Source organism: Gopherus flavomarginatus, chromosome 2 (assembly GCF_025201925.1).
Source record: "Gopherus flavomarginatus isolate rGopFla2 chromosome 2, rGopFla2.mat.asm, whole genome shotgun sequence".
Classification (NCBI taxonomy): domain Eukaryota; kingdom Metazoa; phylum Chordata; order Testudines; family Testudinidae; genus Gopherus; species Gopherus flavomarginatus.
This window is the reverse complement of record NC_066618.1, coordinates 154938131-154952768: the sequence shown is the minus strand read 5'-3', so window position 1 is coordinate 154952768 and position 14638 is coordinate 154938131. Positions and strand designations below refer to the sequence as shown.

The 14638-nt window shown below is 44.5% G+C and overlaps 1 protein-coding gene across 2 annotated transcripts in view; it reads left to right on the top strand.

The window, feature by feature from the left end:
* Window positions 1-13872, top strand: part of LOC127044779 (hexokinase-2) — a 67020-nt gene extending 53148 nt beyond the window's left edge. For both annotated transcript variants that reach the window (XM_050939925.1, XM_050939926.1), the window contains 5 exons: window positions 218-317; window positions 2193-2376; window positions 4379-4534; window positions 6710-6943; window positions 8370-13872. In XM_050939925.1, the coding sequence (XP_050795882.1) occupies window positions 218-317; window positions 2193-2376; window positions 4379-4534; window positions 6710-6943; window positions 8370-8514 (819 nt within the window). In that variant the 3' untranslated portion in view covers window positions 8515-13872. The remainder of the gene's footprint in view (window positions 1-217; window positions 318-2192; window positions 2377-4378; window positions 4535-6709; window positions 6944-8369) is intronic.
* The last annotated feature ends 766 nt before the right edge of the window (window positions 13873-14638 follow it).

Below are 14638 nucleotides of genomic sequence, written 5' to 3'. Positions count from 1 at the left end.
ACAGCCCCTTAGCCTGAGCTCAAGTCATCTGTCATGGGTCAGCCACATGTGTCTAACTGCAGTATAGACATACCCTTAGTTGCTTTGATTCCAGTAACAGGGAGCTGTATTAAACCTACATTCACGTTGAGTGTGTTGCTCTGAATGCAACAGTGAAAGGGAGCATAAAAGGTGCTGGTTCTTCCAGAATAATGTATGGTAACCCTTTCTTCCTCAGGAGTTTGATCTGGATGTGGTAGCAGTGGTGAATGACACAGTAGGCACCATGATGACCTGTGGTTATGAAGATCCTTATTGTGAAGTCGGGCTCATCGTTGGTAAGAACTGAAGCTTTACATAACAAACCAATCTCTCCCCCTGTACCAAGTTCCTATTCTGTACTCCCCTCCTGTCCTGTATCTTTTAGCTATTCCCGGGAGATCTAGTGCAGATCAGAATTTTCCACCAATGGTTGGAAAAATGTTAAAATAATTGAAATTTCAGTGAAAAATGGCAAAGTGAGTGGAAATCTTTTGCCTTCCTCGCCCCCAACCAGCTTCATTTCCTTGAGTATTTGGGACCAAATTCAGATGTGGTAAGGTACAAGCAGATGTGACTTTATTACCTTCCATGGTGAAAGACTATACAGGATGTTGGTAATGATAAAGAATTCCTCCTGGTGAATACTTTAGGTTTCGTGGGTGGCATGTTTTGACAGGCCTAAGCCATCAGGGTGATCTTCTTGCTTCATTCTTGAGAGGCTCACGGAACGCTCATTGCTTTTTCCCAAGCTGTTTAAGCTCAAGAGAACGGCCATTGTGTAGGCCATGCTGCAGAGATTGTAGACACAGGTATCACATAAGACTGTGAAATTTGCATTGACCGGGTTGCACAGAGTAATGGTAAAACCCCTAAACCCTATTGTCCACTTTCTAACAAAGAAATTTCTTAATTTAGCATATCTGAGCTCATACCGGGCAATGATCTACCGGGTTAGCTCCATTGATTTAAGTGGAATTGTCAGCAGAATATTTGGCCTCCAGCATAGCATGAACTGGAATTTTCTGCGATTTCAAAATTTGTTTTTGTTCTGAATTGAAACAAAACATTGAATTTCAAAATTTCCATGGAATAAAAATTTTGGAGAAAAATTGCTTTAGGGTCAATTTAAATGGCTTTTTCTTTCAATGTCAACTTTTTTTCAATTTTTGGACAATATAAAATCAGTTTAGAAAAGAAAAACCAAAACGTTCTGTTCCAAAAATGTCAAAATGGAAATCGTGTCCATTTTCTCCTTGGCAAAATTTTGTTGTTGAAAATGACATGGTCCCATGGAAAATTTAGATTCTGCCAAAGTGACTTTTAGCAAGCTTTAGCACAGGGGTAGGAAACCTACAGTCCGTGGGCTGCATCCAGCCCGCTGCTTAATTTCATCCAGCCTGTGGCAAGTCTTGGTGCCTCCCTGCAGAGCTGGTGCTGCGAGCGCCGGCTCGCCCCACTGCGTGGGGAAGCCCTGAGCCTCCACGCCCCCCACAGGTGGGTGAGTTGAACGTTTTATATTTCTGTCTCTAAAAAAATCTCACTAAATTTAAATTGCTTTTTACTTGGTGGGATCATGCTATAACTTGACAGGGATGGTGTCAGGTTTAACTTACTGGGCCCGATACTCCTCTCACTCACCCCCAGGTGCAAATCAAGGAATAACTCTGCTGAAGTCTGTGGTGTTCACACTGATTTGCACCCTTGTTAAGTGGCAGGAAAATCCAGCCCATTGTTTTGTGATCCTTTTGAGCAGGGGGTTGGACTAGATGACTTCCTGAGGTCCCTTGCAACCCTGATATTCTGTGATCCTATGATACTTGTGTGTGGCCAGCGATTGATATAGGTTTTTTTTTTCCTGTGGGTCAATGGCCCATCATAGAAAAAAGGTTCCACACCCCTGCCTAAGCATTTAAAAGGTAGGATCATAGCAACAGATCATTTATAGTAATAGATGGGTGACTGCACACTATAGACATCATGGCTGTATGCTACACCAGGCACTGACAGCATCTGGGATAGGTCTCTCCCCTGCTTGAGCTGAAAGAGTCTCTATTAACTACCAGTAGTAGTACAGCTCTTATCTTCCAACTTTTTTTGCTTTCCCTTGTATTCCCCTCAAAGCAAGAGACGTTTCAGGAACCTTTAGACCTTTCTGTGCTCTTCTGCCACAGGCACGGGCAGCAACGCCTGCTACATGGAGGAGATGAGGAACGTGGAGCTGGTGGAGGGTGAAGAGGGCAGAATGTGCATTAACATGGAGTGGGGGGCATTCGGGGACAACGGCTGCTTGGATGACTTCCAGACAGAATTTGATGTGGCGGTGGACGAACTGTCTCTTAATGCTGGGAAACAAAGGTGTGTGTGTGCAGGGCTTTGAAGACGGCTGTGATTTCCACGCTGTCTTGGAGAACACATGGCATTAAGGGATCTCTCTAGCACAGCTGTTCTCAAACTTATGTACTGGTGATCCCTTTCACATAGCAAGCCTCTGAGTGTGACTCCCCCCTTATAAATTAAAAACACTTTTTTTTGTATATTTAACACCATTATAAATGCTGGAGGCAAAGCAGGGTGTGGGGTAGAGGCTGACAGTTCTCAACTCCTCATGTAATAACGTGACCCTCTGAGGGGTCCCGACCCCCAGTTTGAGAACCCCTGGCCTAGCACATCCTGGGCTACAGGCCAGGGGCTAGGATTTGTCCCATTCGTTTCATTACATGGTACCCGAGCATCATGAAGATTCCTCCCCGTTTTTCTGACCATCACCTCAGCAGAATTTAAAATAAAACAAGGCTAGAACTTGGGATGGAAATTTGGAGACTTAGCACTAACCTAGCTGACCCTTTCCTAAGGGCCTGACCATGTTCTCACTGACATCAGGGGGTCGGACCAAGCCCCACAAGCATCATGTTTCTTTTTCATCTCTCTGTGCCTCTGTTTTCCACCAGCAGCGTGGGGGGATCATGCTACAACTTGACAGGGATGGTGTCAGGTTTAACTCACTGGGCTGGATACGCCTCTCACTCACCCTCAGGTGTAAATCAGGAATAACTCTGCTGAAGTCTGTGGTGTTTACACTGATTTGCACCCTTGTTAAGTGACAGGAAAATCCAACCGATTGTTTTGCGATCCTTGGAAAGAAAGTGCCATGAGAGGCGCAAAGTATTTAAAGAGCAGCCTGGAATTCCTCTACAAACCTGTAAACGGGCATCACTCACCCCCGCGGTGCCTCCTACTAGTCGTCCTGGGAATTAGCTCAAATTCCAGCTCGGAGCACCCTCTGCAGGCCGGTGATCCGCCTTGTTTCCTGCTACAGGCCCTGTGTCCCTCCCTGGACCCCGGTGCCCCTTTTTTACATGGGGTTCTGCCCCCTGGCAGCAACCTCTTTTCCTTAGGGGTTTCCCCTCCCTGGGAACCCCCCACCCTCTATCCCCACTTTGCCTCAGTGTAGGCTACTGCCAGTCATTGTCTAGCCCCACGCCCTGGGGCAGACTGCAGTATTAGCCTCTCATCATCGGCAAAGGGGGTTGGACCTGCTGCCTTGGCCTACCCCTGGGTTGTACCCTGCAACCCCAGTACCTCTTAGCCTTCTGCTAGGCTGCAGCCTGGGGCTTTCCAGGCAGGAGCTCCCCAGCTCCTCTGCCTTTCCCCAGCCCTGCTTCACCCTAGGTACCTTATTTGGTTCCCTGCAGCCAGGCCCTTCTCTCTCTGAATGCAGAGAGAGACTGTCTGCCCTTGGCTCCCCTGGCCTTCTTATTAGGCCCTGTCGCTCAGTTTGGGGCATGGCCCCCAGCTGCAGCCACTTCCCCAATCAGCCCAGCCTAAAAGGGCTGCTTTCTCCAGCCCCAGCCCCTTTCCCCGGGCTGTTTTTCACCCCTTCAGGGCAGGAGCAGAGATCCGCTCTGCTACAAAACCTCATCCTAGAGCCAGGTGGTTCTCACCCCACTGCAGCTGAGCATTTCATGTTCTTAGTGCTGAGCAGGGGTCCTCCCACTAAGCAATCTCTAAGCGCACATCAGATGATGCAGATGCCAGAGTCCAGCCTATGTGATGACACCTCCAAATCACCCCATTTGAAGCTGTCTTTTTACTTAGCTACTACAGCAACGAAGGGCAGGCGAGTGCTTCACAGTTGTGAATGGGTTTTGTCCTCCCAGATAGGGAAGGATTGTTATCTTCATTGTACAGGTGGAGAGCTGAGAAACTGGGGGGCAGATTCAGTGACTTGCCTGAGATTATACAGGGAATCTGTGGCAGAGCTGAGCATGGAACCAAGATCTCCAGAGTCCCAGTCCTTTGACTCACCCCCTACCCTGTCCTTCCTACCCCACGCTCAGCTGTGCCTTTTCAACTCCAGGTTTGAGAAAATGATCAGCGGGATGTACCTGGGCGAGATTGTCCGAAACATCCTGATCGACTTCACCAAGCGGGGGCTGCTGTTCCGGGGGCGGATCTCCGAAAGGCTGAAGACCAGGGGGATATTCGAGACGAAGTTCCTGTCTCAAATTGAGAGGTAAGATTCCAGACGCAGAAGGGAGGGGTTGGGAAGGTGGATGAACGAAGACGCTTGTCCTTTGCCTACAGATGAGATGTAATCAAGTTGGGAAAAGTATATCCAGTGAAATTTTAGCAAGGTCTTGAGTACAGCTAGCAAATGGAAAAATTGGAAAAAAAATAAATAATAATAATTGCTATGGGGTTCATTGACTGAAGTTTCATTTGACCTGAAACTGAACATTTTGTTTGGATTTCAAGCCTTTTTATAACATTTTTGAGTTTTTAATAAATATTAAAGGACACTTTGAAACAAAACACTGATATTTTTCAGATTTTTTTTTTTTTTTATTGAAATGATTGGAGAAATGTTTGGATGTTGCCAAATCTGTTGTTGTTTCCCCCCACTCCCCTCCCCACCCCAGCGTCAGAAAAAACATTTTGCCCAGTTGCGATTTTCAGTGTTCAGCAGCTTGCTGGATTCTAGCCCCCACTTACACCACTCAGTCCTTTGCGGGATTTGCTTCTTGCAGAGCAATGTCATGCTGAGGGTTTTCATGCTGCATTAAAACCAGTCCCCCGTACAACAGTGACTGTTCGTCTCTAGTTTTTGTAATGTCACTGACCCAATATTTCCGTCCTGAAATAATTTCCCTTCTTAAGCACACACTCCAGTTTGTTGTGTGGTTGCCCACGGATGTTGCCTTGCACGCCCTGCTCGTCTGTGGTGTTGATCTTTAATTGTTGCCGTTTTAAAAAAAATGTCCTCCATTAAAGCACTGGGGGGAGTTGGGGAGAGGTAGGAAGAGGCTCTGATTCCTGATTGACTCACATGGTAAAACTCCATAAGAGATTCCAAACATCTGCAGCGCGAGCAGCAACCAGGAGTAATCTAGTAATATAGTTGTAAGGAAGTCAGTGGAATTTCATCCAAGTCACATTAGATCCAGAATCCTTCCAAATTCTTAGATGTACATGTAAATAACTAGGTAGAATCCTAGGGCTAATGCTGTGACACTGTCAATGGTGTGGGTTTTTTGAGTGGTGGAGGATGAAACAAAGCTGTGAGTGCAGAGTGCTCTCTATTCCCGCTTCACTAGATATTAACAAGCTATTGTTAGCTGGAGGAGCTACTTCTGCACTCATCATCGGGGGCTTTATGATGAAATCACCACTCTGATTATGATGTAAACTTAGTTCACGCTAGTGAGATCTGCTGAGTGGGAAAACAGAGATTTTCAAAGGTGCCAAAGGGATTTAAGTACCCAGATCTAATTAAAATCCAGTGGGAGTGGGGTGTCTAATTTCCTTAGTCCTCTTTGCAACTCCCAGTGTACATGAAATGCTGCCCCTTTACTACTCAACAGATCTGCCTCCTGGATATTGTCAGCTCTGCTGATCTGAGTGACAAATAGAAGTATTAGGTTTTAAAGTATCAGAGGGGTAGCCGTGTTAGTCTGGATCTGTAAAAAGCAACAGAGTCCTGTGGCACCTTATAGACTAACAGACGTATTGGAGCGTGAGCTTTTGTGGGTGAATACCCACTTCGTCAGACGCATAAGTTTGAAAGGCACTTTAAGACTTAGGTGCTCTTGAAAATGAGCTTGGCTCCTAAGTCACTTAGGCATTGCAGCACCAAGTGGAGCATCACCTAAATACTTTTTCAAAATCTAAATGAGACAAGGCAGGTGAGGGCCTATCTTTTATTGGACCAACTTGAATGGCCGGAAGGGACAAGCTTTTGAGCTTCATGGAGCTCTTCCTCACGTCTGGAGTTGGTAACCAGCATGTCCAAGCTAAACACACGGTGGGACAGATTGTTAAGCATAAGGCTTTAAAAATCTAGACCTTGTTGCTTTATCACTCTCTTAGCCCCGCGGAGACAGCTCAGCTGCAAGAGAGTGAGTTGGAAAATCTCTTCTTCCTTGTGCATCATCAACAGGATTCTTTGCCAAGTTCTGATCACTTATGCCCAGTGCAAGCAGTGGGGCTGCACCGAAGGCAGAACCTAGCCCACAGAAGCTGTTATTACAGGTGATGCTGCACGAGAAGGAATGAACTGACGTCATTCTTTAGATTAGAACTATACTTCCAAGAGCATCCTGAGTTCAGATTGTTCCTGCATTCTGATGTTGACAGCAGGCTTTCTTTTGGTCTCTAATGCCTCTGTCCTGCCCTATCTGCCTTCCTCCAGCGATTGCCTAGCCCTGCTCCAGGTCCGCTCCATCCTTCAGCACCTAGGCCTGGAGAGCACATGTGATGACAGTATCATTGTGAAGGAGGTGTGCACCGTGGTAGCCAGGCGTGCTGCTCAGCTCTGTGGCGCTGGTATGGCAGCGGTGGTGGATAAAATCCGGGAGAACCGCAAGCTGGACTTCCTTAAGGTCACAGTTGGTGTGGACGGGACACTCTACAAACTGCATCCTCAGTAAGTTACCATGGGTGCGAGTCTCCGTAGGTCAGAGGTTGTTCCAAGGGGACGTTGGCAGCCAGATATGACTGTCACAAGCAGGCTACAATGGCAGACATAAGAACCAGGGCTGGTTGAAAACTTTTCATCCACCTTTTTTTGGATAATCCAAAAATATTCATATTGTTCGGTATTTCCCCCCCCCCCCCCCCCCAAGACCAAACATTTTGCTTCACATTGAAATGAAAAAATGTTCACTTTTGGGGTATTGGTCTTTCACCCTTTCTCTTTCCCAAGGGACTGAAAAAGGAGAGGAATGAAAGGAAAAAATTTGTATCGAAACAAATTACTTGAGATGAAAAAATTTTAAAAATCCATGAAAATTTGAGATTTTTGTTTCTAAATATTTTGCCCAAACTATGCAACCATTTCTCAGCCAGTCCTAAAACAGTGGGATGAAATTAATAGGCCAAACCTGGGGTGGGTTGGGGGTGATCCATTAGATGATGGAATATATTCTGCATGGAAGGGGTAGAAGCACCCTTGTCTTGGTCACTTTAGCAAAGGGCTGGGAGACCTACTTTTGAGACCATGAGACATGCTTTAAAGACTGTATCCAGCTGGTCTTGGATTTCTATCCCTGACATTCGTTTGTGAATAGCTGTGTTGCTGTGTCTACATTTTCATAGCTAATTGGGTCAGTGCAGGGCTCAGGAAGCATTCTTCCTTCTGCCCTGAGATGGCTTGTGCAGTCAGTGCAGTGCATTATGGGATAGATCAGCTTTGAGGATGCCATTTTGGAAAGTTCAGCTTTTCAAAAGTCAGGGACGCAAGGAGCTTTACCCCGTTGGGTCCATCATGCTGGAGACTCACTGAGCTAAACCTGGCCTCCTCAGCTACCAACCCAGGGGAAGTGGTAGAAGGAGCGTGGAGGCCATTGGAGCTGCTGTTATATGGACCCGCTAAGTTGTTCTCGTTCACAAAGAGCAGGTACCAACTGCTGTAGCCCTGAGGCTGTTCTGGTGGCATGGAATAGCTTTCTGCAGGACTGGGAAGTGTTGTTCCTCACTGCATCCCAGAGGATCTCCCTAGTCCACAGCCTGACTGCTCAGGTCCAAGTTTGTACTGTTAGATGGTGCCTAATGTAACCCACTTCAATACAGAGTGGGTTCCTGTTTCCATCTATTGGCTGGCCCACGTAGAGAGGTTTATGGGTACCTTACTCCTTTAGCTTACACAGTAGAGACCATGAGGTTAGATCCAGAGGTCTCAGGTTCATTCCCCACAGCTGATTAATCCAGATGGTCATTGTGGGAGTTCTGGGGGAAAGCTTTGTCCTTCTGACCATCCTCTTAGCTGAGATTAAAATGAACTGAGGCCAAAATCTAGGGTCGAGATGGGGAGCATCATAGATATACTCACTCCTGTCCTCCACCCGCTGCAGCTTCTCCTCCATCATGCATGAAACGGTGAAGCAGCTGACCCCGAAGTGCGAAGTGACCTTCCTCCAGTCAGAAGATGGCAGCGGCAAAGGGGCAGCACTCATTACAGCAGTGGCGTGCCGGATCCGGGAGGCCGGGCAGCGATAAGAGGGGTCGTTAGGAAGGCTTGGATTTAACAGAGCAAAACCAGCGGAACCTTTTCCACCCTCCAACACACACACCTTCTCGTGCTCCTCAACATGCAGCTTTTTAGCTTTACTTGTTCTATCAAGATACTGAGACCTGAGGTGCCGTGTGTTCGAAGTTATTTTCTTAGGAGTTCTATTGCATGCCATCAAACTACTTATCGAGTACAGCTAAAAGTGTCATCAGAGAGTGTAGCTACGTTTCCAGTCAAACCCCTTTTTGTTTCACCACAGCCTATTTAAAATACTAAACCTCCCTCCCCAGCCACAATGGCGTTTGTTCTGTAGCAGTAGAAGGATAATGCCAGAGCAATTAAGACACTGCGTTGTCACTTCGATAGTAAACAATACCTATTTGTAGATGTCCAAGTCTTAACATAAACACAGTAGAAAGCAAAACCTCTTTTAAGATTGGATTAAAGACCACCACTAGTCTTTTACCCTGATCAAGGCTGTGTTATTTCCATGAAAGTCATGGTAACGCTCTTAAAAGCACAGGGTGCAGCATTTAAACCAATGCATTTGAATCTGCGCCGAAGGATACAAAGTGTCCGTATGGAGTGGTGAGTAATATTAAAGTACCTGCTGGATCAAGTTAAAGGTGCTTCTTTAATTCGACCAGCAGAGCATGTGCCTGGAAATACTTGGGGACTCAGGGTGTAGTCCCATTTCCCAGCTTCTCCTCTATTAATTAAATGTAGTACTTGACATGTGTAGCCAATGGGGACCCCTACTGGCGCATGAGTGCATAGAAAAAAACATCGCTGAAATGAATGGTTTCTCTTCCACAACCGTTTCAACACTGTGCCCTCAATTGATGTGGTGAGTTTGGTTTTATTTTTGTCTGTGAACTAGCTCTGTATCTTTATTTGTAAAAACCCCATAGGTCACGTCTGGATTTATGCACTGTATTTATGTTTCGAGAGATCTTACGTCTTTTATGTATATAGTCATGAATGGGGGATTGTTATTGACTAGTTTTAATGTGGTTTGAGAGACTAGTGCAGAATGCTCTTTTATTATTTAAAATAGCTGTCTGGGAGCAGACTGGAAGGACTGAAATTTCTGAGGATAGATGTATGGAAGGCGTGCAGTCATTTCAGGTCTTGTATCATCAGGGGAAATGGAAGTATGAAGGCCATGTATTCAGCGCACTAAAAGAAATAGCGGCGGCCAGGGAACAAATGAATTGGTTAGTTCAGAGTCTAATCCTGCTCGTTCTGACTCACGAGTAATCAAGCAGGCCCCCATTGAGACACGGTCCTAATTCTGCTTACACTGAAGTCAGTGACAAAATCCCCATTGACTTTAGCAGTGCCGGAGTAGGTCCTTGGTTTACTCACTGGAATAAACCAAGATTAGGCTTTAGCTGTTTCTAATCTAAAGGGTTAAACATTTTATTCTGCAAATATACGTTATTCTTCACCACCACCTCCAGCTCCCATTGAAAGCAACTGGAGTTTTACTGTTGACTTCAACAGAAGTAGGGGTTCAGGCGTGAATTTCTCACGATATTCAGTCCCAGTCCTGCAAACAGGCACCGTGTTTTGCTTGAAGCACGAGAGTAACCACAGCTGTTGATGGCAGCACTCACCTGCTTATAGTTAAACACGTGTGGGTGCAGAAGCTCAGCGGCAAAGAAATAAGTGTAATTTTGTGACCCCCAAATGTCAAAATCCTTCTGGTTTTCCAAATCGGCATCCTCAAAGCTAACAGCAGGTTTGCTCTGTGCAGCAGAACTCTCCTCACCACTTTGCTTTTTATGATAAAGAGTTAATAATTTTGCCAACAGAAAACTGTGCAGACCAATTAAATTCTGCAATTTGTTGTTTCCCAAACCAGCAAATTCACACACAAAATTATGCAGGGGTGGGTGATGAATCGCATAAACTTTTTTGTAAATATTTAACATGAGGTAACACATGTCTGGTGATATACACATAAAAACCTCAACCTGACCATCAGTTTCGAGGGCTATAGAATTTTTGTGTGGGGGTGGGTTTTTTTTGTATATTTTTATACTGCTTGGGATAACATCTTTACCAAAAGAATCTCTATGTGGCTGTCAATTCCAATAGCACCATTTTAAAGCACACCACACGTGTCTCTTGGCATTTTAAACGCTTATATATTTTTTATAAGCCACAAGATTACTATATAAAATAAATGGAAAAATCAAAAATGATGTGTACAGAAATAATGTAAGAGAATCATCCAGTTTAGAAACTTTAGATGAATTTAAATAAATTATCTTTTTTAAAAAAAAATAACAGAAAAACCATCTAATCCAATACCAAGCAGTTGTGTGTGATTCTTTTACTGGGATTACTAGTATTTGCCTACTGATCAAGGCATTTTTTGCTTTGATTATATCTACTGTACAGTGAAGAGGGTTACAGTCAGGGGGTATATTTATAAACTTGAAGACAAGGGATTATCCAGCAGTGTACCTCTTTTTGAAATGCACTCTATTTCACCAGTAGTGAATGAGTTCACTTGTACCACTTGTACCACAGATGCTTTCTTTGCAATCAATGACACAGTGGGTGCCAGGGCAATCCCTTTTTGTAGCTGATTCGGGTTCTGGTTCAGCAAAGCACTTGGGCATATGACTTAAGGGGTTATAAGCATACGCTTAAACTTAAGTGTCTGTTTAAGTGCTCTGCTGATTCTGGGGCTTGACAATGTTGGCTTCTCCCTTTCCTTGCAGTATAGTGGGTTACGACTGTGCAAATAGTTTAATTCTCATCTGAAGAGTTGCATTGACATGAGTGGATTGACTTGCATGAATAAGGGGTTTCTAGGTGGAACCAGTCCCTGCCCATAGTCCTTCACCCATTGCTTATGGGCCCATCCCAATGCCCACTGAAGCGAATGGGAGTCCTTTCACTGATTTCTTTTTTTTAAAATGGGCATTAGATGAAGTGCTTTGCAGAGCTAGGCCCTGAAGTAGGTGCATGGGAGCAATCGCATGATGTCAGTGGGACTACTCATGCACTTCAAGCTAAGTAGGTGCCAGTGTTGGATCTGGGCCTTGGTGAGTAGTCCCATTGCGGTCAAGAGCACTTAACTGGGTGAGCAAGGAAAGCTACATTAGGCTCTCTGAATCAGGGTCAGATCTGGGATTGCTGAGCACCCTTAATTCCCATTGACTTTGGGAGTGGAAGCCTTCTCGGCACATTTGCTCTCTTGCAAATGTAACAGGCTTAATGGCGGCAGGATAAGTTACCAGGAGCTCACAATTGTTTTCAAGCTTTCTTGTCTTGACAAGTGTGTAGTTATGTGGCTCCCGGAATTTCTCCCCAGCTTAGGCTCAAATGAGATTTGCAAAGAGGTGGACGCTCTTGAGTGCGAAAAGAAAGCCTTTCCATGTGGGAAGTATTGTTTTAAAATCTCTATGCTACCAAGTTGTGGGAACCAGATCCAAACTTTCTCAACGTTCGGCGGGAATTCCCATCCGAGTTTTGGGTTTGCCCAGTTACAAAGCAATGGACTAATTGCAAAGGCTGTCTCTGAGCTTTCCCAAAATTTCAATCTGGGGTGGATAGTTCAGGGCCCATCTCTCTTAAAAACACTGCCTCTTGCTCACCTCCTTGTACAGCTTCTTAGGGATGCACTGGGTAAACTTGAATTAAGCTGCAGCAGAGGCTCCTGCCCTCTTTTCATGCCCACTTTGACTCAGATGCAAACCAGAATCCAGTGTGTTCCCAGTTCACCTGAAACAAAAATTATACTTGAAACATACAGATCATCTCCAGACCATGTAACTGAAAATACATCTTCAGCATATGGCTCAGTTGTGTCTATGCAGAATGTTTCCTCTGTTCGCTTTAAGAGTACAGTTTGTGCACTTTTCTGTATCAAAAGAGAAAGCATCAGTACACGCAGAAAGCTGCTGCTGTCTTACCATTCCTTCCAGCTTAGGAGTTAGGAGAACTACATTAAGAATTTATAGCTGATGGCAGGTTGTGAATGCAGCTTTTTCAGGAGGACGTTGTTCTTGGTTCAGAAACTGGCCAATGTGAAATGGAACTGAGACACATCATAAAGCGGGATTGTAACTTCTAAACCAGAAATTACAATGAGATGTTATATTAACGTGTGTCAAAATAAGAAAGGAAGATCAGATCATGTAGACGGGCATTGATTCTCAACACTGCTCTGTCTTTCCTCCACTAAGGAAATTTTGCAACACTTTTCAGGGTGGCTTATTTTTTGTTCCCATTAAGATGCATTTTCTTTCTTCCCTTTGATGTAAGGTTTATTTCTTCTCCAGAAAGACAGGGATTCATCTTTTAGCAGGCCGGCACCTATTTTTCTCCCTGATGTTAGTTGTCAGGTGTAAGAGAGAATCATTCTTTCTACCTTACAACTTATTCACTTGGCTGTTACCTTGGATGAGATTTTTTTTATTTGACAAACTATAAAATATTGTGCATGGTAGGAAGAACCTTAACATGCACATCTCCAAGCAGAATGAGCTAGGCCAGTGCAAATTATAGTGAAATCTGCCTTTAAGCAATACAGATGATCTAATAAGTCTCTAATTAGCAGTAGAATACTTCAGAGGCAACATAGTCCAGTGGATCATAGGACTCAGAAAACCTGGGTTGTAGTCCCAGTTCTTCCACTGATTCTCTGCATAACCTTTTCTCAGATATATTGAATATCTCCACAACCCCAACTGAACTCAGCAGCTTTGTGGATGTTCAGTTCCACTAAAAATTAGAGTATTTAAAAATAAAAGTGCCTCGGTTTCCCCATCTGTAAAATGGGGATAATAATGCATATCCTACTGCAAAACACTTTGAGATCTATGGGAGGAGACTGCTATGAAAGAGAATTATTGTTCCTTATTGCTTTAAAGCCATCATTAAAGATGGAGTGTTACCTTCTGGAGGTGGCCCTGTGTTGCAAGATTCATAGTATATTTCAAATAGAGAGGTTATTTCACAGACTTCCTGTAAAATGTGAGCTAGTCCTAGAGACAGTCTGGACTCTTTTTTTTTTATTGGCCTGAAACAAAGAAAAGTGCATCTTAATGAGCTCTTCAGAATGGGCTTCTTAGGAGGCCGGAGGAGATTTGATTTAAAGCCAAAGATCGTTCAGCTATTAGCAGCAATGATTGACTGTAGATTTCAACTGTTCTGTTATTTTTGTGTTTACAATATTTATTTTTAGTAATTCATTGCCGTACATAGGATTCCTTATTTTTGTACTTTTCATACCATTTTTCTTAGTGTGGTATTGTACTTCCAGCTTCCCCATGGCACGATGATTATTCCTACAAATAAAAACTGTTCCCCAAGGCACAACTTTATCTGGCTGGGCTTGTGTGGTTCTTTTCAAATAATTTTCAGAACATCTTAATGTCATCTCGCAAAGAGACGCACATGGACAGAACCTTAATTAAGGCCCAGCCTTCAAAGGATCCCCTTCTGCCTACATGGTGTCTTGCTGACGTGATGGTATCTGAGACCCCCCTGTGAGTATACAGGCCCTTCGGTGCAGACTCATTTAGTTGTATTGGAGCCACAATGCGGGTAGGGGAGGGTTTGAGACAGCGGGACCCTCCCGACATACCACAGACCATTAAACTCCGGAGCTGGAGTTTCTATATTTCAAGCTGTATGAAGAGAAACTATATACACACTCATCTAGCACCTCTCATTCAAAGATTGTTTAATCCTCTATAAGCCACTTTAATGTTTCTAAAGGAAACCAAGACAAGAAGTAGGGTGTTTGCCCTGTTTTTGATTCTGTATGGCGCACAAATGTGATTTCACACACACACACACACCCTGTTTCAGTCAATGCTTTCTTAACACTAGAAAGCCAGGGGCCTCCCAGTCCTGGAAGAGGCTTTAGGGAGGCAGTGCCGCCTAGTGGCTGGAGCACTAGATGGGTAGTTAGGAGACCTGAGTCCTATTCCCAAATCCTCCACTAGTTTTCCCTCTCACCTATCTACCTAATACACTAATGAACATTCTTCGCTTGCCAGTTCTGTTTCTCACTCCACTACGGCTGTGCACATTGTTGTCCCTCTGTGCCTCAGTTTCACCTCCCACATTTTGTCTTGTTTTAAA